Source organism: Xiphophorus maculatus, chromosome 8 (assembly GCF_002775205.1).
Source record: "Xiphophorus maculatus strain JP 163 A chromosome 8, X_maculatus-5.0-male, whole genome shotgun sequence".
Classification (NCBI taxonomy): Eukaryota; Metazoa; Chordata; class Actinopteri; order Cyprinodontiformes; family Poeciliidae; genus Xiphophorus; species Xiphophorus maculatus.
This window is the reverse complement of record NC_036450.1, coordinates 218309-243616: the sequence shown is the minus strand read 5'-3', so window position 1 is coordinate 243616 and position 25308 is coordinate 218309. Positions and strand designations below refer to the sequence as shown.

Sequence of the window (25308 nt, the reverse complement as noted above, 5' to 3'; positions counted from 1 at the left end):
CCCAGGTTCGCCACCCCTGATATACTTTATCAATTGTTTTGTATTATATCTTCATTGTTTGTGTCTTTCCCGTGCTTGTTATTTGTAAATGTAAAACTAGCAGTAAAGCAAGCAGAAGAGAAACAACTTCCTGTGTGAGTGCCGAAGGGGCTGGGAAATAGCGGAGGGAAACAGTTCTGGTTGGCTGATTTAGCTGTCATTCAGCTTAAGCTGGAAATACGCTTCCTAACTGACCTACTAACACAGATCTGAGTCACTAGCCACATTAAGAATATAACCAAAGTACCAAGGAAGACAGTCACTTGTAGGAATTTCATCAAGATCCTAAGCCAATGGAAAGGTTCGCACATATCTTGAACTATGTGATATGAACTAAGACCAAACTCATCGAGGTGGAAAAGGTAGACATCTTACTGTTCGATGTTGATTTAAGTCTGAAAACGCTGTCTGATGATATTTGCGAACTTGAAAGAGTTCCAACAGCTCATACTTGCCCCTTGGTAAACTAAACAGGAGAGCTGAAGAAACGCCTCCTTAAGTCTAGAATGTCGGGAATTGACTCATTTCGTGACTTTTCAAAAAATCCATTACATTGCTGTGGATTCGTGTTTGTCCAGGTCTTATGCAGGGTCGTAGGCTTGATGTTAATTGTCACAAATGTAGGTACGCTGTTGTTATAGAATTTCGTGTGGCAGAGGTAAAAAGAATAACCATATAAAAGCATGATGAGTCAGATGTTTACAAGTCCTGGTTATTCTGTTGGGATGAGTGATTTTTTTGTGCTGTTACGTTTAAGGGCGTATGTGAATAAGGCGCGACATGATAAAGAGGTTATGATTTCATACAACCGAGTGAAATCTTAGTTTAGTCTTTCTGCTGCACGTGACTCATTTCGGGTCATTAAATCAACACGCCGGCAACTAAGACAGGTTTTTATAGTTATAGACACTGAATAAAAACCGCATGACCACCGGAGAAATCGCTAACAGGAGGCTGAAGCAAGGGCTGGGTTATTCTGTAATACAGGCGACAATGAAGGAATCTGGAGCAATAAGGTCAGCTGACGGCCTATAGCTAAAATTGCTGGAAGATGAGAGTAGGAAACCCTCATCTGATACTCTAGTTGAAACTCTGGTATATTAAACTAATATTGCTACGTTATTGCCATATTAAGACAATGAGCCTAAGTTGAGTGTTAGTATCCTTTAGGAATCATAAAGGGCGACTGTGGCCACTTAGACTGAGCTGCGCAGATGTAAGTATGTCCTCAAATGTTTTAGTGGGTGACAAAACGTGAAATATAACTTTTCTGGCATGAGGCGAGTTTCACACAAGCTGGAGAACGTGTACTGATTCTAACTGGGCATCTTAGTAACATCACATAATTTTAGAGAAGTTACAGATGAAATGTACAGTAGTAGCTTTACTGTACTTGCCTATTGCCTTGTCTATTTTGTCCAAAATTCTCTAAACTGATCTGAAATTCACCAGTGTTACAGACCTTGTAAAATTTAATAAGCTTTTGCAACTGTTTAATGTGAATTTAACAGACTTTTGAAACTAACTGTTTAATGTGAATACCAAAGTATAGTGGAACATATTCAGGTAACTGATAATGTGGTTGTTGTTTTTTTTGTGTTTTTTTTTTTCAAATTAATTTTAAGGATGACTCTGATCTGTCAGCCCTCAATTTTTTATTCTAAATTCACCTTTAACAAATCACCAGTTGTATGGTTAAAACAGGTTTTTTGAGCAAGTTGCATTTTAATGTTCTTCTGGTTTTTATTTCCCAATGACCAGTTTCTGTCCTTTCTTTGGATTAAAATGATCAAACAAAAATATTGTAATGCAAAGACCACACAGTGATTTTAGTGGCGTCTGTTTTTTTAACATAAAGATATACTGACTCTGGCACAGTCATTCAAATTAAGTTGTAATAAGGCTGAAACTTAAATGTGAATGCCATACAGTCATATTTAATAAATTAGATATCATGATGAGGCTTGTATGATTAATCATACTTTTTGAAAATAACAACCTTTTAGCAGGTTTTAGACATACTAAACGATATAAAGATGCAAAACATCAGTCGTCTAATATTTTTCACTTGTTGTTGGAACATAAGAAAGGAACATTTCCTTCATATTGTAATTTATGGAATGAGTGCATATTTGCTCAATGCTTGCCTACAGTTGGAAACAGTTACACAACTCAGTAATATTTTTTGTGAAGAATTATCACAATAATATTGTTGCCTTTATTATCTGATTTTGTCAAGTGCTAAAAAACATCAAGATTAGATTCCATAGCAATCAAAATGTTATTATAGAATTCAAAAACCAGAATAATGAGGAATCTGAGAAAAGTGCTGTTGAATATGTAAAATATGTATTCTCTCTGCATATAAATTTATAAATAGTTTGGTGTCAGTCAGTTCTGTCAAGATGCAAGAGATGACTAAGCAAATTTCTCTTTTATATTAGCTAATAATTTAATTTTACCTAATTGCTGCTCTAGGAACCATGGTTTAAAAATGAACAAACTTTGGTTCCTATGCTTTATGAAATATTTCATTGTTATGAATACAGCCAGGTTCTATGAACAAATGATATAATTAGTTCAGTGTTGAAAAAAACATAGAAAAACTTTTGGTTGTATTCTTTTTTTCTCAGGCAGCCAACATCACTTGTTACTATAGAAACCAATAATAGACAGCTCCACAGAGCAGAAGTTGCATTCAAGTGTATCAGGAATCAACATTAAAAACACAAAAGCATTTCCCAAACAAAAAAATATGTAAAAACACCAAAACAAAACATTCAGACTCTTACAGTTTTTTGATTTTTCAGGCTTAATGTTAACTTTGCGATCATTAAGAAGTGATCACCTGATGTTAGCGGTGGTTGATTAACTAATTTAAAAACTTGTGCTATTAATTATCTGTCAGAAAATGTATGTGGGTCGCCTTATTTTGTGTTAACTGAACCGAAACACACCAAACTGTGCAGCACAGGTACATATTAAGGTTGTCAAAGTCAAGCTGTAGCATAACTAACCTACTACCTACATTATTAATTATTTTTTTTAATTACAACTTTTTACTGACCTGTGAAATGTTATTCCCATGAACCTTGGTATCTTGCTGTCGCAGACAAATAGCAAAACATTGCGTCCCCTTTTCAGATTCTTTGCTTGATAGTGTCATTTTCTCGAGAACCGATATTCTTGACTCAATGCAAAGAAATGTAATTACATGACGCATGTAAGTCAGGTGATGTTCAAATCCACTAATCACTGAGAGAACTTGTCATTTATGGTATGTTTAAAGCAGTCATGCACTGGCTGTTAATGCTTTGAACAGAGTGAGCAGCTGCTGCCGAGTTACTATCTGCAAATAGAAGAAGACACATAAAGGAAAAAAAGTGTTGGAAATATTGGTGGGGACATCATAAAATGACCCCTATGGATGCCTAATTTAAACAGATGATTATAAAAACAACACATTTCTCAGTGTACAAATAATACTGATTTCTAGGTAACACCAACATGAAATCAGTCATCTGTTTATTGTAATAACAAACTCTGTTTAAAATTTGCAGGGCTCTTTGGATAGACACAATTGAGTAGGCAAAGGGCAGTGGGAAAGGACTATGTAAAATCGACTTGTTTGATTTTACAAAGTTGCATTATTACGAAGTCCCCAAAGGGACATGAAGGATTTTTTTCTTTTGCAAAAGTATTGCATTACTTCATAATAGGTTTTGCGTTCTCTCACAATAATGTACTGATCAGTTCATGCGGCATAATTTAATGCTATAAGCCTTTCTTAGGGTGGCCATCGTACTTTCTGCTATAATATAAGGTTTTTGCAAAGTTTTTCCATGTACGTTAATATCTTGTGAAATATCTGAAGTTTTACATATTTTTCTTTAGTATAGAAAGGCACCACAAACCTAAGAAATAAACAGAACCTTTCCATAAAAAGGAAAGAAATAAAAAATATATCCAAACTATTTGGACTATTTCTGAGTTATTATCACAGGATAATGAGTCATCTGACAGTTTTGATTGTCTGTTTTGTATTGGTAGTCTGAATGGTTTAAAGAACTGCTTTCCTATGCAGTTCCATCTCAGCCTTACACAAGCAGAAGAACATGCAGTAAATAAATCGATTTTCAATCCGTTTTTTGCACCAAAGAGTTAATAATAAATACATTTTCACTGAGGCTCTTTAAATGTATATACATTTGAAATTTTAAATTGACATTTGTGAGTCAATTTACAAAATGGACCAGCAAATATTGCAACAAGTATGGGGGAATCTTCCTGCCATAATCCAAGAGCACACATTTTCAGTCTGAAAGCAGGATTTTATGTCTTTGGTTCTCAAAACTTTTAATACTTTTGCTTACATTTTCAATTTGAAAGCACGACTTCATGCCTTTCTTCTCAAAACTTGTAAAGCTTGTACTCAAAACTTCTCTTCTTGCTCACACTTATCTGCGTTCACACTGCAGCTTGAAATGATCCAATTCCGGTTTTTTGTCAAATTGGATTTTCTTGGCCTGGCCGTTCCCACTTCCAAATAAATGCAACCTGTATGTGTTCTGCAGTCTCTATGGGCTAAAAGTGTCCCGCGTGGGCAGTAGAGTTGCATAATAACGTCAGCATTCTCAGTGTTCTGCCAACCGCCCTAAAAAGAAGAAATGCTCAGTGTAACATGGATGCTAATGGTTGGAGCATAGCTTACAATTTTGAAGTTGTTGTCTGACCCGAGCCATCATGTTAACAGCTTAATCCTCATGATAGTCCATCATGGTGCGCCACCCATAATCAGTGGGTGGCGCAGGCTGCTACAATTGATAGTAGCCACACAGACACACCCGCTAGAAGGAAACAAATGCATCCACTACAACACTTTCATTCTATTGGCTGAGAGGTTGCCAAGTGACTGTGACAAAAGGCATTTTCAAAAGTGAGCAGAGTCCAAGCAGAGACAAAGTGTGAGCAGGAGGAGAAGTTTTGAGTACAATCATTACAAGTTTTGAGAAGAAAGACATGAAGTCCTGCTTTTAAAATAAAAATGTAAGCAAAAGTATTAAAGGTTTTAAGAACAAAAGACATGAAAGCCAGAATTCAGTCTGAAAATGCGGGCTCTTGGATTATGGCAGAAAAACTTCCTCATAAATAAGCATATTGCGAGGAAACACAAAACTTATTGCGAGGGAACGCAATACTTTTACAATGTAAAAGAAAAAATCCTCCATGTCCCCTAAGGGGCTCCATATTTTTTCATGTAAAGCATACCTGGAGTGTTGCTTTGAAAAATCCTTAAATCTTCTGTGGCAACTATTCCAGGGTGTCTATAAACACTTTGTTTTATTGTTTTATTTATAGACAAAACAATATAAATAAACAAAATATTGCCTACTTCCCTAAAGCTCCTCCTTCAGTTCCCAGCTTAGCTTCTGCCCCAGATTAGTGGCAGCAGCAATTAGCAAACACCTGGTGGAACTGCAAGGTGTGCTGCAGCGCTTCTATGAACAGTTGCAAACAGCATCATGCAGAAGCATTGTTGTGATGATGTTCTGAAGGGGGAATAGGTAGGAACTTATTAAACACACAGAACTCAATTTCACTTGATTGTGTTGTAAAATGGCACAAATTTCCTGGAGACATAAATTCACCTTTTTAAGTTATTTACCCTTATTCCTAACATATGAAGACACTCCTTCCACCACACAAATATATAAACTTTACAAAACCTGACAGTTTTTGAGCTTTTTTTCTTCATATTGGTAAATAATCTTTTTTTTTAATTGTCTGTTCACAGATTTCTTCTATTCAAGTGGACTGATTCAGTGTAGAGGTTACTGCTGTTCCAGAACATCATTATGGCTCACAGTTAATGCCTTTGAATTTACTGACTGTTTCTGACATTAAGAATATGCAATCAGTCAGGCAAGACACTGACTCCAGTGAGTCATACAGTGGAGATGATGCCTTGGTGCTTGCTGTGGCTTTACACAGAGCTAACAAAAATCTTGTACCTCACAAAATTTCATCATTTCCTTTCAAGACTAAATCTATGTGCCGCAAAAAACGTGAATTCATCCCAGAGGAAAAGAAAGACACCATTTACTGGGAGAGACGACGCAAAAACAATGAAGCTGCCAAGCGCTCAAGAGAGAAGAGACGCATTAATGACATGGTCCTTGAAAACAAGCTGATGGCACTTGGAGAGGAAAATGCCTCCCTCAAGGCAGAACTGCTGTCATTAAAAATGAAGTTTGGCTTAGTTAGCGCATCAGCATATACCCAAGAAGTTCAGAATTTATCTAGTCCCCTCACGGTAAACCCCCACAAAGAGTTGATATCTCCCACTGCTATCCAGAGTTTATTCAAAAGAGATCTTGTACATGTAGAGCTAAGCAAAAGCTGTGCATCAGCTATCAAACACTTACCTCTCATGTCTGAAACATGGGGTGCAAGTCAAGCAAGCTTTACTGACTATAGGACCACAGATTTTAAACAAGAACCAGAAGAAAATTCCACCTGGCAGGAAACTAGTACACCATATAAACTCTACAAAAATTGTAAGGTTAGCCATTTGTCTGATGTTTACTCACAAGCAGCATCATTCATGCAGACTGCCAGGTCATCCAGTAACTCGCCCAGGACCTCAGATGAAAATTCTTTATGCAAAGCATCAGATGGTGAGGATGAGCAGCAAGTCCCTAAGGGGTTGGTGCCTTCAGTAGTTGACCAAAAAAGCGTTATTGTTTCTACTCACAAAGTGCCAGATGTCAGTTCTTCAGCTTTACCACATAAACTACGAATCAAATCAAGAACCATCCAAATTAAAATGGAGCCAACTGACCCTGAATATGAGTCCTCTGGAAAGACTTCTTCTGCCAGCGTTTTAGAAGGAGTGTGTTTCCAGACCACCCAGAACTCCTCAGCATACATGCAGCCTTCCCACTGTCCTTTGTCGGTACAGGTGTCCAACATGCAAGGCTGTAGCCGTGGGTCTGATAGCAGTGTTTCTACACAGTGGCTGCCAGAATAAACAAGTCTTAAGCTTAATACTAGTTCAAAACCATTGTAAATTTCTATGCACAGTCATATACTGAGGATATTTATCCCTAAGTGTTGTCACCGTGTCAACAAAACTGACTTCTTTGACAAAATTAACCACAACAGAGAAAGATTCTGAAACAAAGTTAGCCAAAAGCATCAACGCATAGACTTTATCATAAAGAGATGCCGATATTCAGATCACAATGAATAAAAGGAATGTTCGTATGATCTTGTTGTACTTTGGATTTTAAGTAGTACTTGTGGCATTGTTAACATTGATATTGAGTAAATTTTTAAAAACAAAATGTTAAATTTTTCCCAGACTGGTGATTTTTCTTTGGAAAGCACAGTTCATTAAAGTATGCTAAGAGACGATATCTGTTCTGGTTTGAGGGGTTTATTCAATACTACACTTAGAGTTAAATTATTTGCCATGTATTGTTCTTGTTTATTTGACATAAACAAGAGCCTGACATTCCTGTTGCTCAACCGGTGCAAATCCAAAATGTTATTGGCTGAACTAGAGCAGAGAAGAGCAGCATGTTGCACTGAGTGGTTGGCTGATACAGCTCTTTCTCACTCCACATGACTTCACATAGAAACACAGAGATTGGGTAAACAAACTTACTTCAGACGTAATGATCTATTGTGAGACTAAATGTTATTTGTTCTATGATTACATAGTTATCATAGAACTCCAACTCCACTCCAAGGATTAATTGAATCCTTAAATCTTCTGTGAGCTTCTGTGATTTGACAACTCTCTGATGTATATAAAAGGAACAAAGAATAAAACGCAATTCAGACTTCTGTATCATCTCTTTACTTTAAGAGCATATATTTGATCAATTTACTCAAAATAAAGTGGTGCAACAAAATGCACATATATAAAGGTACTTAAAAAAAAGAGAGAGAGAAAGTTATCAAGACGCATGTTAAGGTGACGTGTAAAAGAGGAATGCAGCTTTGGTAAACATGTTTCTTTCCTTAATGATTCTTTACATCATCATGGCTTTTTTTAAAGGGCTATTTCAATCCGTTTTTAAATCAACTTATATCAGTTCTTGTTCCAAATTTAGGATACTTGGTTAAACAAATTAGACCTGATTGTTTAAAGCTCAGTTATTAACAAAATAAACCCTGTTTTCTAACCTTTTTTTGGTGTTTGCACCCCAAGTAAAGGAATTATTACTCATAACTTCACAGAACCTCCCTTCAAATAAAACTAAATAATCCTTTAAGTCACCTTACCAATTTACGTGTGTGTGTGTGTGTATTTATTTATTTTTATATATATGAAGGTATATACATATGTTTTTATACTTTTACATCTAGTTATCAGATGACTTTGAAGACTTGTGCCACTTCTGCAGAGAGATGGAAAACGAGATGAACTTGAACTGGATGACAACATTTTCGAATGATCCAAATATATATTGTTAGGAAAGACAAAGTCTAATTTTATCTTGCATAACCAGAAGTTGGAATATGTGGGAATGGAAAATGATTGGAAACTCTACTCTCTTTACCTCATGAACCACACTCCATACCAGTAGGTGACAGTAGTGCTACTTAACTTCTTCTTTTTTCTGCCAACCGCCAATAAAAATCAAGACGAAGAAGAAGGAGGAGAAGAAGAAGACCTCTGTAGTTGACGGTCATGGCTGCTGCAGTGGGACGTTTGTCCCTGTGGTTAACCTCCAGAGTGTACGTGGATCGAGACAGAGCGAGCAGGGTGACAGCCTCATACCTTTGCTGGCGACAGCAGAGATATTGCTGTTTCAGTCGCACCATAGCTGCAACACGGCAATACAGTTCTGACTCCAGGGATGACCTGAAGGTCCGATATCTGGATGGGGAAGACGCGGGTAGGTTTTCCCCCGGTGCTGCTGCTGCTTTGTGGTAATAGTATTGAATGTCTCACATTATTCAGTTTTGACACACCGAAAATGTGAAGTACATCCTATAGATCCTTCCTTCTCGAATGAAAAACTGGCTGGTGACTGAATCCTGAAGACTAAAAACAGATTTCATCAGTCTCCGCCGGAGCAACACCTCCTGGTGACAGGATGACCCTATTGTAAAGGCAGCAGTTTATATTTTGTGACTATATATATATATATAACCCTTACCCTATATATATATATATATATATATATATATATATATATATATATAGTCACAAAATATAAACTACTGCCTTTTATTTTTCCTCATGACTATATATATATATCTCTATATATAGATATATATATATATAGATATATATATCTCTATATATAGATATCTCTATATATAGATATATATCTATATATATCTTGCATATATATATATATATATATATATATATATATATATATATATATATACATATATATAGTCATGAGGAAAAATAAGCACACATCATTAAATATTAAGGTATTTCAAAAGATTTTGTGTTTTATCTCTGGAAGAGAAAGTAATTTAATTACAAAAATGACTTTTTTAAACCTAAGATATCTACAAAACAAGTTTTCTAACTTAGGAAAAAGTTACATCACCTTACTTTCTACTAGAGTTATCCCTTTTGACCTCCTGTGTCAAGTGGAGAAAATAAGTATTTGATGTTTCACCAGGCAAGTGAAGCCCAGCGGTCTGTTGGCTGATCACACGCTGGGGGAAACCCTGATTGTTGTGTTACCGTGGCTACAATATGATGCTATTTGTAATCTTTGTGTTTGAACTGGGTTTCTTCACAAATACATCACAACCAATAATTTGATTTGAAAGCTTGGCCAATTAACCTGGCCCTCTCACAGACTTCACTAAATCTATATTTAAACACTGTTAGTGATGCTGATGTTCTTAGCAGGCAGAGAGGCTATAAATCATATTCTACCCAAGTCCCCATTACCTTGGGCCAGCCCTGCATGAAGAGAGCCACTCCGCTGCGTTGCTCATCTCTCTGCTGGTTGCAAGAGACCAGTAGGGAGATGTAATTTATGAGGCAGCAGCAAGGACAGACCTGCAGACCAGGCTTTTCTGTTTTGTGACTGTTGAGCCATGAAACAGACGGGTTATTTATGGGGCTGGTTTTTCACATCTCCGCCCTTTATTGTCGGCCCAAGCCTCCATGGGGCCCTAAACAAAATTTGGTTTTGTGGCCCTCTATGGTCCTCTAATGTGGATTGGCTGCAATCAATAGTCAGGCGATTAGATCATTCACATACCTACTACAAACTTATTGCATCTCTGTTTCCATTTTATCCTATATGCATGTATAAAATAGGATACATTTATCAGCCAGCCGATTTATCAGCCAGTCAATATATCAGCGACGATTTCCTTAAATTTGGGGAATCAGTTACCGATACTTACATGTGAAACTGATCTTACATACATACAGACATATTCATGACATACTTTGATTAAATAAATTTCTCTTAAGCGTTACTCCAATAGCTAAAAATTTAATTTATACCAGGTGAGTCTTTCTCCCGAGAATGTGGACCGTTACCGGTACCGATACTGATACCGATACTGGACTGATTCTGAGCGTCCAAATAATTTTAACAAAGTTTCACATATCTTAGAAGGTGATGTAAAAATATTTGATTTAGCCACATAAATGATTTTGCTCAGCAGCAAACAACAAATCACCAACTATGGCATAGAGCAGCTCATTGATTTATTAATGCAGCAGCCGTGTAGTCTTTCCATCAGACTGCACATTGCAGCTCATATTATTGGTGAAGCATGACCTACATGGCCAGCAGGGGCCCCCGAAGAGCAATTAATTTTTTTGCTTTTGTCCATAAAAATAAAGATTTCTACAAACATTATCAAAGATATGTTATTATAAAAACAAATCACTTGATAATGAGATTGTGTGTTTTTGTAATAATGACATAGAAATTGTTACAAAATTGTAAAACAAACAAATTCAGCTCCACTCAGGGGGCCGCTTAGGGACCCTAAGCGGCTGCTTAGTTTGCTTATGCCTTGGGTCGATCCTGCAGGAGGTGAAGAAATTAACAATGCCAGAGTTTGCAGCGCCTACTTTCTGGGAGGTAGCAATCGCATCGTTTACATTGTATTTTCAGATATTTTATTGGACAATTACTTAGAAAGATATGGCCAAGTCAAAGTCCAGACCTGAATCCAATCAAGAATCTGTGGAAAGAGCTGAAAACTGCTGTTCACAAGTGCTCTCCCTCCAACCTCACTGAGCTCCAACTGTTTGGGCAAGAATGTGCAAAACTGATAGAGACAAAACCAAGTGACTTGTAGCTGTAATCGCAGCAAAAGGCGGCGCTACAAAGTATTAATGCAAGGGGGGCAAATAATATTGTACACCCCACTTTGCAGTTTTTATTTGTTAAAAAGTTTAAAATATCCAATAAATTTCGTTCCGCCTCATGATTGTATTCTTCACAAAATAATAAAAATTTTAGATCTTTATGTTTGAAGCCTGAAAAGCAACAAAAGGTTGAAAAGTTCAAGGAGGCTGAAAACTTTCGCTAGACACTGTATGTCCAGGAGCCCCCTATTCCATAAACTGCCCCTTATTATTATGTTATGTGTTAAAAATGTTTTGCATACATGACACCCTGCCTTATGTTCCCCTCCTGAGCATGGAAAAAAGTTCAGACTCAGGATTTTTTTCCACCATCAGCCCTGATAACATCATCTTGTTGAGTATCTCGCATGTTAAAAATAATACTAGGGAAGTATGATACATAAATAATATTGGTAATGGCCGATGTTGGTCTGTTTCTAGCATCTTGGCTCGATTAGTTAAACTGGGCTGATATTAACGAGCACTGTTTTTCCATCTGGTTGCTGTTTTTGTTTCATGGGGTTGGTCATATGGTATCTGTTTGGTTAAGAGACAGTGAAGCACCACAGGATTTTGTGGGGGGTTTTGTTGTTTTTTTGTTTTACTGAAGCAGAGAAAGCAATGCGTGTGGCGTTGTTTTTTTTTTTTTATGTTGTTGAAAGGGATAATTATCAGTTATCTTCCATTACAGTAATATGAATATCGAAGATCAATTTCAGAATGAAATTTATATATTGGTCCATCCTTAACTATATCAATATATTGCATCTCTATTTTCAGGAATTGTTGTTGTTGGGATAAATCGACCGAAAGCCAAAAACTCCATAAGCAAAAATCTTGTCAACATGGTATGTATTTTTTTTTTTTTTTACCTTTTTTGTTTTTAAAAAATAATTTTAGAATTACTTGACTCATTAAATAATTTAAAAATTATTTTCATCAACTTCTAAATGTTTAATATTTTTATGGATTTGTGCTTTAAGGCTACTTTTGAAATCTGAAGGCATCCATTGTCAGGGATTTCACAAAGCGATATTTGGTCTTTCCTTGATAATGTTGGTTTGATGCCTTGTTGAAATCGAGTGTAAAACATTGACTAAAGATAATCAAGAAGGTTTGAGAAACAGAAGCAAATTGGATGTAAAATTCCAATAGATTTCTTGATACTCATTTTCCTGAATTGATGTGGCAGACGTTTCATCTACTGATTTGAATATGCATTTGTATCCTATGCAAAAAATTTAATGATGTGACATTACATCATTACATGTAATATGAAAGTAGAAAAAAAACAATCAAATGGATGAATACATTAACGAAACAGAAAATAAAGTAATAATTATTTTTCTATCTGAAATGTTCATTTTGCTTTGCATGTCTGTAAATCAGACCTGCACATGTAACGTCATTACATGTAACTGTTGTTACATGTACAATAATTACATCATTACATGTAATGACGTTATATGATTGACGTCATTACATGACTGTTGATGCAACATTAATAGTCATGTTAATGTGGAACATGGACTGTTTTTGGAAAAGTCCATTCTAGTTTACTCTGTTTCATCTTGTGTCACATTAGGTTTACAGCCTTGGACAACAGAACACATCCTCTGTAATATATCAGCTTTTATTTTATTGTCTTTGTATTTATGTTGTCAAACTTTTTCTTCCAGATGTTTGAGGCTGTAGAGGATATTAAGAAGAATAACAAAGTGCGCAGTGTTATTTTATCCAGCTTGGTTCCTGGTATTTTCTGTGCAGGTACGCTCTTGGGGACTTTGCTGTTTTACCTTTAGATGGAAAGTTTTGTGTAAATGTTATGTGCCAAGTTCTTATTTGTTCTTAAGAATGGTATGTTCACAAACCACAGCAGATGGCCCTGAATGGTTCGTCTTGCAACAGGAGGCTAAGACACAAACTTGGTGCTGTGATTTTGTTTCTGTGTAAAGGTGCAGATCTGAAAGAAAGAGCAAAGATGCATCAAAGTGAGGTGGGACCGTTTGTTTCAAAAGCAAGAGCCCTCATCACAGAGCTGGGTAAGAACTTCATAGAGTTCATTATAGGTAGTTTATTTGCTTCTCTTCATGCTATACTTTGGCACCAATGTTCTATCATAACTATGGTAGAACTAGATGAACTAGAAATTTTCAGAAGAAATTGTATTGGACAAAGTTTGGTGACTGCATGAATTTATTGACCATCAATGATAGGCTGAGCCATTCCATGGTTGTTGTTTTTTTAAGAGCAGTTTTTTTGTTTGGACGGTGAGTTACTCTTTTAATTACATTGTACATACATAATAATGCTTTATTGAAGCCAAGAACTGCAGCTCATGGGAAAAACAACAACCAATTCAGTTTTTAATGGCACACACAAAGTATTTTCAGCTGCAAACAAAGCTTTTATTTTCCCCAGAGTGCCACCAAATACAGCATTTGTAGAATGTGAAAACCGTCTCATCAATGCATTTCCTGCTGAAGCTGCTAAGGCCATCAATCTACATGTTTGTTACTCATTGTCCTATCAAGCTCCTTTTGTATCCGCTTGTCAGAGAGGAAAATAATTAAATCAGCTTTACCTTTTAAGTAAATCGTTCACAAAATTCTCATTTGTCTCCAACCTGGACTCCCATCTGGTCCAGCTGAACTACCGCTGCAGATTGTGAGAATTCTCCCACTGGAACGAGAGAACTGCCAACTTCTGATTACTTCAATTGGAGAATGTCTAAATATGGTTAAATCTGAACAAATTATTGTATACCATATATAGTAGGAACTATAGAAATTTGGCCTATGATGGAGATCTGTCGGGGGGGGGGGGGTGTCCTGCCCCAAATGGAGGAGTTCAAGTATCACGGGATCTTGTTCATGAATGAGAGAAGAAGGGAACGGGGGATCGACAGGCGGACTGGCGCAGCGTGAAGCGGGCGCTATACCGGTCCGTCGTGATGAAAAGAGAGCTGAGCCAAAAAGCGAAGCTCTCGATTTACCGGTCGATCTACGTTCCCACCCTCATCTATGGTCATGAGCTTTGGGTCACGACCGAAAGAACGAGATCATGGATACAAGCGGCCGAAATGGGTTTTCTCCGTAGGGTGTCTGGGCTCTCCCTTAGAGATAGGGTGAGAAGCTCAGTCATTAGGGAGGGACTCAGAGTAGAGCCGCTGCTCCTTCACATTGAGAGGAGCCAGTTGAGGTGGCTCTGGCATCTGGTCAGGATGCCTCCTGGACTCACGTCCCACCGGGAGGATGCCCCGGGGAAGACCCAGGACACGCTGGAGGGACTATGTCTCAGCTGGCCTTGGGATTCCCCCAAAAGAGCTGGAACAAATGGCTGGGGAGAGGGAAGTCTGGGCCTCCCTTCTGAAGCTGCTACCCCTGTGACCCGACCCCTGATAGGGGGTTAGCACGCCGCACGTTTGGAGGCCTTAGTCCTCGACACGGACGTCGCGGGTTCGACTCCCAGTCCCGACGACCTTTACCGCATGTCTTCCCCCCTCTCCTCACCCTCCTTCCTGTCTGCCTACTGTGGAAAAAATACGAGCCACTAGCACCGCAAAAACTCTTCGGAGAAAAAAAAAAAAAAAAAAGAAATGGATGGATGGAGATCTGTGTTCTCCCAGCTAACCGCAGTGATGCTTGTTGATGATGCAATCGGCTGTCTTCAAACCATAGCGCAATCGGAGAGTTAGCAGGAAGCAGCATGGCAGAGAGTGTAAGGGAGGAGCAAAAAGACAGGAGTAGGAGATTATCTGAACCTGATTTGGGTTTAAACAGTCAGACCAGGAATGTTATCTGCAAAGTGTGTGGGGTGACACAATAATGAATTAAAATTCAATTAAAAGCAAGTTGTGAGATTATATACATTCAGGCCACTATAGATGAATAGCTCATAATTTAAATGCAATCATTTAATTTTATTGTTTGTATGTAGTTATTGGTTCAACAGTCAGTCTTGTGTTTTTTACACTGTGGAGAAAAAGTTGCATCTAATTATCTGCTTGGTGTGTGAGTTCATGATGTGGATTCTCCATTCAATTTGTTGAAAACTTTTTAGACATAATGACATAATAATAAACAGTGCAATTGAATATGACATTAATATAATTTAAAACTTTTGGGTAAGAATGAATTATGACAGGAATTTTTGACACAGACTGTCAAAATGACAGACATCATGAACGTTGGGTAACACTCGTCTGACAGAGAGATCTGGAAGATGACTCATCACTGTACCCGCTGCCAATGCATCAATCAACTTCAAACCAACCCGGTCTGGCCGGCCCAATTGGAACCACAGAGTATTTCAGGGAAGGAGTGGGGCCGGGCTGGAAGAGTTAATGCACTGAGCACTGCAGTCAGAAGGGGGCTTTGGTGAAGTTCTGGGGCCTCATGCATAAAGCCTGCATGTGCACAAAAAATGTAGGGCGCCATATTTTACGCACAAGTCGACATGTATAAAAATTAACTTTGCATCAAAGTTTGCGTAAATATACGTACACTTTTTCGCTGGCGTGAAAATGTGCGGCAGCTACGCAAACGTTTTCTGTGGACAACAAACTGCAAAGCGTCAAAACTCACCTAAATCCACTGAAACCTGACAACATTCAGTTATTTAGACCAAGAAGCACCAAACCCAATGTTGTTTTCATGGTTTTAGTATTTTATTGTTTAAACGTAAACGATGAAACTGAACCACATTTATCCTCAGACAATAAGCTAACACGCACACAAAATAAAGAAAATAAAAGTAAAAGGACGTGAAAATTTCACTCTAATGTAAATAGTACTTTTCCTCAGTTTTTGTCTCATAAAGATGCAACACATTAGTCTGTGCACCAAAGCACATGAAATGCATCGATGGGATAATTTCATTCTCACTAAAAAAAGAAAACGGGGTTGGATCAGCAGATTGACTCCAAACAAGGTGTGTACACAATCACACGTACATAAGTAGCTGCAAAAGGGGCACAATTACGCCTTACAACATAATTGTGGCACAGAGCTTTGACTCTGATGGAGAACATCACCAAGGGAAGGAATCAGAGGGAGCCATTAATCAGAGATCTGATTGATTTGTTGGGAAATGTTGATGATGGTTTATTAGTGTTTAGATTAATCCAGACTGATCATCCTGGAGCTCTGAGCAGAACTTAAAGAGGGAGCCATGCGGTACCGGTCCAGCTGCAGTCATCCTTCAGTGGAGCCGCCCACTTTGTGAATGCACTTTATGGACATAAAGCATCTCTATTCTGTAAATGTACAACTTATGCACATGATTCCACTATTTAGAATAAACGTCCACGTTACCCACTCAAAGGATTCTCTGTCACAGTGTCTGTCTTTAAATCCCTTCTGAACGCACTGCGCACTTCAAACAGGCATTTGCACGATTTATTTATTTTTAATTAAAAAACTTTTTTTTTTAAATGTATTATTTTTGTTTTTATGAGGTGACCTTGTGCCCTGAAAGCACATTTTACAGAAAATATAAAATTATTATTATTATAAATACTCATACTGCTATAAACAAGCATGTTGCCATGGTTAACTGTGGAGGCAGACTTCCGGGTATTTATAATAATTTCCATTATGTATTTGCGGTTGGCGACAGGCGGACCAGCAGCTGCTCTATTTCCTGCAAATTAGGATTTATAAAGGAAATGTGCGCTGCCACATCTCCGTGTGTGCACGGCTTTATACATCAAAATTTTTTTGTGGGCCGCACTATTCTAAATTGTTCCATACACCAAGTTTTAGTGTGAAAACTGCACACTGTTTTATGCATGAGGCCCCTGGACAGCAGAGTTTAGATAATAAACTGAATTCATGTAGGTAACCCAGTGTATACACATTAATCTGTTTCAATTTGAGATCCTCTTTTCTGTGAAGTTGGTGCAGGGGAGACGGGATGAAATAAGTTTGCACTTCACTTTGTAGGTTTGAAAGAGTTTGGAACCAATTGCTAGAATTGAACCAGACATTAGCCAGCTGAAGTGCAACTGAACAATAACAAATAGGTTTTTAATTCATCATGCTTCCCTTGTAAGTTTCTGTGTGACATTTCCCATGAATGGACAATATATTGTTAAAAATAATATTGGTGTTATTGTTAATCAACCTATGGAATTCTTAAGCAGAGTTATTTGTACATCAGTCAGTTTTTTCAGGTTTATTCATTTGTTTTATTTATTTTTCAGATAATCTTTCAGTACCTACTATTGCTGCAATTGATGGGGCTGCCTTAGGAGGAGGTTTGGAAATGGCCCTTGCTTGTGACATAAGAATTGCTTGTAAGACTTTTACATTGAAGCTACAAAGACACATAATCAAAAAAGGGTGTACATATATGCATGTATCAAAATACCGTACATATTGGTTTCTTCTCCTTTATTTCTGTAGCCAGCAGTGCAAAAATGGGACTAGTTGAGACAAAGCTTGCAATTATTCCTGGAGCAGGTGAGGTTGAATTTCTACTTTATTAGTTTTTCCAAAAGTAAAGAAGACTTGAAATCTTAAAAAAACAACAAAAAAAGTTAGCTGCCATTTTGATCGTGTCATATTGGGGCTCCTTTTTTCATATGTATTTTTTGTAGGTGGAACACAACGTCTCCCAAGGATTATTGGTGTGTCTCTAGCCAAGGAACTCATATTTACTGCTAGAATAGTGGATGGAAAAGAGGCAGGTTGTCTGGGGCTAGTCAATCATTCCGTAGAGCAGAATGACAGTGGAGATGCTGCCTATCTCTACGCTCTTGAACTTGCTCGTCAGATCAACCCTCAGGTACTCAAGCAATGAGTTAAACCTTGTATATGTAATTGGAAAAGAATCAGATGCATGACTAAGTGTAAGGGTTGTCATTTTAAATCTTATCTCTGAGTTTTGGCTTTACAGGGTCCAATTGCAGTTAGGATGGCTAAACTAGCAATCAACCAAGGAATAGAGGTGAGTTATAGTAATTTCTTAAGTACTAACTTTATCAAAGTCCAGTATAAATATGCATACTTAATGGCCAAAGTTTGTATTGGGAAAAATAGTTAGAGGTCAGATTAGCTGTAAACCAATTAAGATTAGTTTAGACTAATCTCTATCTCTGATCAAACACAATTGGGGATGGAGGCCTCAGGGCCGTCTGTCTGTTTCTTTCATGGACTTGGATTGTTACGCCTTGGTCTTGCTCTTTGTCTCATTCGAAAAAATGGGTTGAGGTCGGCTCAAGACTAGTTTTTGTCAAAATTACAAAAACGTTTATCTTCACCTGCAGACGCACAACAAAATGAATGTGAATTAAAAGAAACAGAAGTGATCACGGTGCAGCCGTGTCCCACTGTCTCAGAAACAATTCAGTGTTATTTTTGCTAATGATGGCATGGGAATGTTTACAGATGGCATTGGGTCCTTAAAGTTAAAAGAGCACATCTGTGTATTCACATGTGGCGTGTGGTTCATCTTTTGCTGAGCAAACGCCTATAATCTGACAGCAGAAAATTATGAAGCCTGCTTTTTAAAAACATGAAGCAATTTGAAGAGGGGGAAAGGCAAAATGCAGGGCAACTTACAAATTTACACATAGGCGTAAATCCCAGGGGGAAAAACCCACCAGTAAGTAAATACTTAAAGCAAAAGACATGTTACACATTTTATTTACTTTCACTGCTCAATAGGAAGAAACACATTAACAATAAAAATCAGACTGCAGTTTGTTATTTCATTACTTTGGCTGAATCATGATGAACTGCCACATTATGTCTCGGAAATCAAAACTAGCAAAACTGCTATGCTTTCATAGACTTGGCTCCTTTTTCTGTTGCAGGTAGCCAGTATTTAAATTTAGCTCTCTAACTCTTACTTTAATAAGAAAAGTTTGAAACTGGAGCGACAGAGCGTTACCACTAGCCGACAGCTCTGTATGGGAGCTGAGAGCTGAGGGGCTCTTGCAGCTGACAGTAAAACTAAATAAAATATGCCTTTATTTCATATCATCTTCAACGTAGAGCCTTTAAAACCACAAAATAAAATCTGAATATTTGTCTAGAAAACTCTGGTGCTGAGCCTTAAAGGTAATTTTATTTATATAGCACATTTTCAGCATCAAGGCAATACAAAGTGCTTCACAGGAATTAAAAGGAAACACAAGCAAAATAACAAACCAAAGAAAAGAGCAAAAAAAGAAAAAGAATCTAGTGCTCTAAAGTATGTAAACTAGGTGTTCCTGTTCAGGGTTACTAAGTATCCTCTGGTCTAATTTAATTTTTGGGTTTTAAGAACAGGAGTCTAAAACGTAGTCTAATAAAGTTGATCCAAAGTATATAAACTAGATACTCCTATTCAGGGTTGGTAGACTATAAGTAAGTATCTTCTGGGTTCTGGGTTGGAAGAATAGGAATAGGAAGAATAGGTCTTTAAGTTTAAGTTATGATACTTCCCAAATATTCAATATCTATGTATTTATAGTTTCTCAGCAATCATTGAAATGGGAAAAGAAAACCCCCAAATAATAAAAAAAAGTTTAAAGCAACTTAAGTTATAATTTAAATAACACACAACCTGTATTGAGAACCACTGCAATAAATCAATATTTATGAGGAATTTTATTAAGTGCAGTTACTTATTAAAGCTTGTTTTTAGTCAGAGCCTTAAGTTTTGGTAAACGTGTAGCAGAGATCAGATCTGTGACTCTGAACCAAACTTACATCCAAGCGACATTTGAATCTTAGTTTGATGTCTACTGAGAAAAACACTTTTGTTATTCATTGCTACTTTCTAATCATTTCTGCTCCTGCAGCTTGAACACAATAATAAAAATTTTAAACCACATTTTTTGTTACATTTAACTTTAACTTTGCTGACCCCTCCAAAATTGGTCTTAAAAGATTTCCGTTTATGGTCCCCCCCAATAATGAGATGGGATTTACGCCTTTGAATTTACAATATGCAAAGTGAGCAGGGCAACATTTGAATAGACATCAACAGTGAACACAAGGAGAAGTAAGTACCAATGCCAAATGCACAAATCCCAGAGATTTTTATAATCCCACGCATTCTGTTTGTTCTGATGGTTTTGAGAATTCCCCAAGACAATTTGTGTGCCTGCATGAACTACTAGTAATATTAAAATACCTAATAATTTGATATGTGCAGCATATATGTTTTTAGGAACAGCAATTCATTCATCTGAAACTCTGATTAATTGTTTTTATTCAGATGATAATGCAAAAGTAGATATTTCTTTAAATATGACGCGTCTTTATTACTCCAATTTCTGTTTTTGAAATTTCTCATATAACTGTTGCACAATGTAAGTTGATTTTTATTCAGTTTAGAGAATGTGCATCAATTTGTGGCTGCATTTAATAACTTAAATATTAGATTTTTATGACCATTAAGTGTAATGCCAAGAAATAGTTTTGATTGAGTAATCAACTGTTTTTAGATTTATCTTTGCATTTTGTAGAACACAAAACACAATGTCCTGAAATATTTGTTGAAGTTCTAGGCACTCGGTCTTGTCTCAGATGGTCTGGTCTTGGAAGAACAAGTCTTGACTTCTTGACTTGTCATTTATTCAATCAACCAGTTCACAATGCAAATCAGAAGTGACGATTATTATGGTCTTGAGCATGAAAAGGGTGGAGTGCCTTCTCCAGGTCAGGGGAGGAGGAAAGGTGCCCAAGTGGAGGAGTTTAAGTATCTCAGGATCTTGTTCACAAATGAGGGAAAAATGGAGCGGGAGATCAACAGACAGACTGATGCATCGTTTGCAGTGAAGCGGGCGCTGCACCAGTCTGTTGAGGTGAAGACAGAGCTGAGTCAAAAAGCAAAGCTCTTGATTTACCAGTCAATCTATGTTCCTTCCCTCATCTATGGTCATGAGCTTTGGGTCATGACCATGGGAAGGCCTTGGGATTCCCCCAGAGGAGCTGGCCCAAGTGGCTGGGGAGAAGGAAGTCTAGACCTCCCTTCTTAAGCTGCAACCTCCGCAACCCGACCCTGGATAATGGCTGATTAAGATGCATACTAAACTTAATTTACATTTTTAACACAACCCAAAATATGTCATTCAAACTTCATACTACCGAGGAAACACACCACATGTTCTTTGGTAATTATTTTTATTGAGAATTTTAATAGGGAGTTAAATTTGACTAAATTTATTGAATTTACCCAGAACAAGTGTCAAATTGAAACAATATATTGGTATCAGTTGAAATAGAATATCCGTTCATCAATTTATAATCAAGGGATTGTTAGGTCAAGGAGCTCCTTAGAGGAGTCGCATCAGGTCATTGTGTGTCCGAAGAGAGTGTTTAGATTCTGCCGTACATTATTGTAGTATTTGTCCTAACCCAGGACAATATTTGAAGCAAAATGGTTTCAAGTTTCTTGTGTACTTCACTGACAAATGCCTTATTCACTTTCAGGTGGATTTATCTACAGGTTTGGCAATTGAAGAGGCATGCTATGCTCAGGTGAGTGTTGGATAAATGGTTTTAAACAGCCAGTTTTGATTTTTCTTCAATTGAGTTTCTGTAGTTCCCTTAACTGTAGTATGAAGATGTGATATTATTGTGAGCTTTCTAGAAAAGTAAACAGGACTTCCCCCAGAAAACCTGCTAAACCTGGTGATGGGGGCAGGGTAGGTTTATTTAGAGAGAGTGCCTTCTACTCAGATCTTTTTAACCTTGCTTTCTGAAACAAGGCCCTGCAGAGCACAGAAACATACACTATTTTGCCAAAAGTATTTAGTCACCCATCCAAATTATTGCAATTCCAATCACTTCCATGGCCACAGGTGTATAAAATGAAGCATCTAGTCATGCAGACTGTTTTTACAAACATTTGTGAAAGACTGGGTCGCTTTCAGGAGTTCAGTGAATTCCAGCGTGGAACTGTGATAGGATCCCACCTGTGCAACAAATCCAGTCTTGAAATTTCTTTTCTCCTAAATATTCCACAGTCAACTGTTGGCTGTATTATAAGAAACTGGAAGTGTTTGGGAACGACAGCAACTCAGCCATGAAGTGGTAGGCCACATAAACTGACAGAGCGGGGTCAGTGGATGTTGTGTGTCAACAACTTTCTGCAGAATCAATCACTATAGACCTCCAAACGTCAAGAACAGTGCACAGAGAGCTTCATGGAATGGGTTTCCATGGTAACCAGCTGCATCCAAACCATACATCACCAAGTGCAATGCAAAGTGTCAGATGCTGTGGTGTAAAACTACCACCACTGGACTCTAGAGAAGCGGAGGCACGTTTTCTGGAGCGACGAATTGCGCTTCTCTGTCTGGCAATCTGATTGACGAGTTTAGCAGTTGCCAGGACAACGGTACTTGTCTGACTGCATTGTGCCAATTGTAAAGATTTTTGGATGGTGGATTATAGTGTGGGGTTGTTTTTTAGGAGCTGGGCTTATCCTCTTGGTTCCAGTGAAAGGAACTCTGAATGCTTCAGTATACCAAGACATTTTGGACAATTCCATGGTCCACACTTTGTGGGGACAGTTTGCAGCTGGCCAACATGACTGTGCACCAGTGCACAAAGCAATGTCCTTAAAGACATGGGTGGCAGAGTCTGGATTGGATGAACTTGACTGGCCTGCACAGAGTCCTGACTTCAATCCAATAAAAAACCTTTAGGATGAATTAGAGCAGAGACTGAGAACCAGGCCTTCTTGTCCAACATCAGTATGTGACCTGGCAAATGCGCTTCTGGAAGAATGATCAAAAATCCCTATAAACACTCCTAAACCCTAAACCTTGTGGACAGCCTTCCCAGAAGATTTAAAGCTGTTTTAGCTGCAAAGGGAGGAGCGACGTCAAATTGAACCCTGTGGGTTAAGAATGGGATGGAATGGGACAGTGGCTGTGTCCACTAGCTTCCCAAGCTCATATGTGAGTCAAGGCAGGTGAGCGAACACTTTTGGCAATATAGTGTACCATCTTCAATGGTACTTTACAATTGGCATGAAATTCAAAAGTTTACTCCATTCTTAGCAGAGTCAACTAATGAGTTGGATCTGGTGGATTGATACAGTCAGTGCTCAATCAATGCAACTTCACATAGAGACATGATCATTGTTCGACTAAACAAAATGGCACCAAGCACAACAGTGTGCTTGTCATATAATATCTGTTAACATATATAAACATTTTTGCATTTTCATTTTGGGTTGCTTTACATGAGGGAAGTCTGCATATGTATGACCCTTTTTGGTTTCTTAGGCCTTGTCCATACAGGCAAAAACAAATACAGGCATTTTAAGCTATACAACTGACCATATACAAAAAATTTAGACTGTAAAACCAGATGTGAGACAAACCTGAGAAGTGCAAATTGCTTTTTGTACTTATGATTTTATAGGTGATCCCAACAAAAGACCGATTGGAAGGTTTGGCTGCTTTTAAGGAGAAGAGGCGTCCTCATTACAAGGGGGAGTGAGGTCATATGATTCATTTCAAGAAATTCTGTTGCAAAAGTTAATAAATTCCCACAGCTTTGAACAACCAAACTATTTCACTGCAAAGACTTTGACTTGAAAGAGAGCAGTAATTACAATAAACACTTTTTTTATCATAACACATGCCATTGTACTTTTAAGTAAATGTGTGTGCAGTGAAACTTCACACGTTACTCTGCACTGTCTGGAGGACTTTGTTGCATAATAGAACACATGGTTAGTTAAGTTTTTTAAGTACAAACCAATCAGTGGCTGTGCCCACTAGCTTCTCATGAATTCATGTTCCTGTCTTTGAAAAATTCCTAAAAAGCTAAAACTGGGAATGTATGACTTTGTGGGAGTGTTTTTTTTATTTTTTCAAATGCAGTTTCTTCTTTTAAAATTTTACAACAACCATTGTTGATTAACCAACTCTAGATTATTTAAAGTGTCCATACATTCTGAGTTCAACAATAGGTATACCTTATTTTATTTTCTTGGAAACATTTAGTACGTTATTACAAAAATAGAATTTGATATTTGTTTTCCTTCAACAAATTACACGTCTACTTTTAGACAATTGAAAATTCATGGCATACAGAAATGGTAAATAGAAAGTACACATCTTTGATGTGTACATTTTTATTGCAAACTTAGTACCTGGTTTTTCACAAAACTGATGAGCTGCCATCTGGAGTTCACGGTTTTGGACATTTTAGGTTAGATATGAATTATTTAGAACCTGGCAAAGACCAGATTATTTCTGTATTGTAATGCTGGAACTGATAAATGCTGGACCTTCTGTTTTCCATGACTGTACTTTCGCATGAAGCTTGTGTTGTTTTTAAAGCTCACAAGGTTTCATTGTTTTCTTTATGTATGAACAATATACATACATGTATGTATGTACATGTTGGGTGTTTCAAGCAAAGCCATTGCTTCAGTTTGCTGGAAATGATTTGAATATAATTAAATTGTCTCTCCTATTTAGTGCCAAAAATATAATGCCATATAATAACCACATTTTCAAAATTGTGTTTTGAAAACGCCTAATGTAATGGCAGAGGTTGTGGGTGATTGTCATGAAACATCCCATGTAATTTAGAACTTTTGTTTTTCTTTTCTATTATTCCTTGGTATTGCTTGTTTTGTTGTTTTAGTCTCAAACTGCTTTTGCTAAACTTTTGAATTAATGAGTCACATGCCATGTGAAGACTGGCCATGTCAAGCAGCTGCAATAAAGTCTAAAAGAAATGCCTGATCCTTTTTACTGCTTTCACTTTTTTGTTACAAAGAAACAATTTGTCTAAATGTGTGGTTTCTATATGGTAAGATTATTGTGTAATTTATATCTTAGACTTTTCACTGAAATATTAAAATCTTCATATATAGTCTAGGAAGACACTGTTTGGTAACCATTACTTAACCATTACTGCAGCATTTCCTTACTAAGCTTCTAACAT

At 37.4% G+C, this 25308-nt stretch overlaps 2 protein-coding genes across 3 annotated transcripts; both read left to right on the top strand.

The window, feature by feature from the left end:
• The first annotated feature begins 225 nt into the window (after positions 1-225).
• On the top strand, positions 226-7886 carry nfil3 (nuclear factor, interleukin 3 regulated). Of its 2 annotated transcripts, none has more exons than XM_023337851.1 (2): positions 226-401; positions 5834-7886. In XM_023337851.1, exon 2 carries the CDS (start codon positions 5909-5911, stop codon positions 7067-7069), a length of 1161 nt encoding a protein of 386 aa, XP_023193619.1. In that variant the 5' UTR covers positions 226-401; positions 5834-5908; the 3' UTR covers positions 7070-7886. The 2 variants fall into 2 exon arrangements, with proteins under 2 accessions (XP_023193619.1, XP_005813219.2); XM_005813162.3 differs by lacking the exon at positions 226-401 and adding an exon at positions 443-1255.
• Positions 7887-8701: 815 nt separating this feature from the next.
• On the top strand, positions 8702-25106 carry auh (AU RNA binding methylglutaconyl-CoA hydratase). The gene is made up of 10 exons (XM_005813159.3): positions 8702-8948; positions 12179-12246; positions 13078-13165; positions 13354-13440; positions 17604-17696; positions 17806-17862; positions 18000-18187; positions 18299-18349; positions 21826-21873; positions 23770-25106. The coding sequence occupies exons 1-10, from the start codon at positions 8741-8743 to the stop codon at positions 23845-23847; spliced, it is 966 nt and encodes a 321-aa protein (XP_005813216.1). The 5' UTR covers positions 8702-8740; the 3' UTR covers positions 23848-25106.
• Positions 25107-25308: the final 202 nt, after the last annotated feature.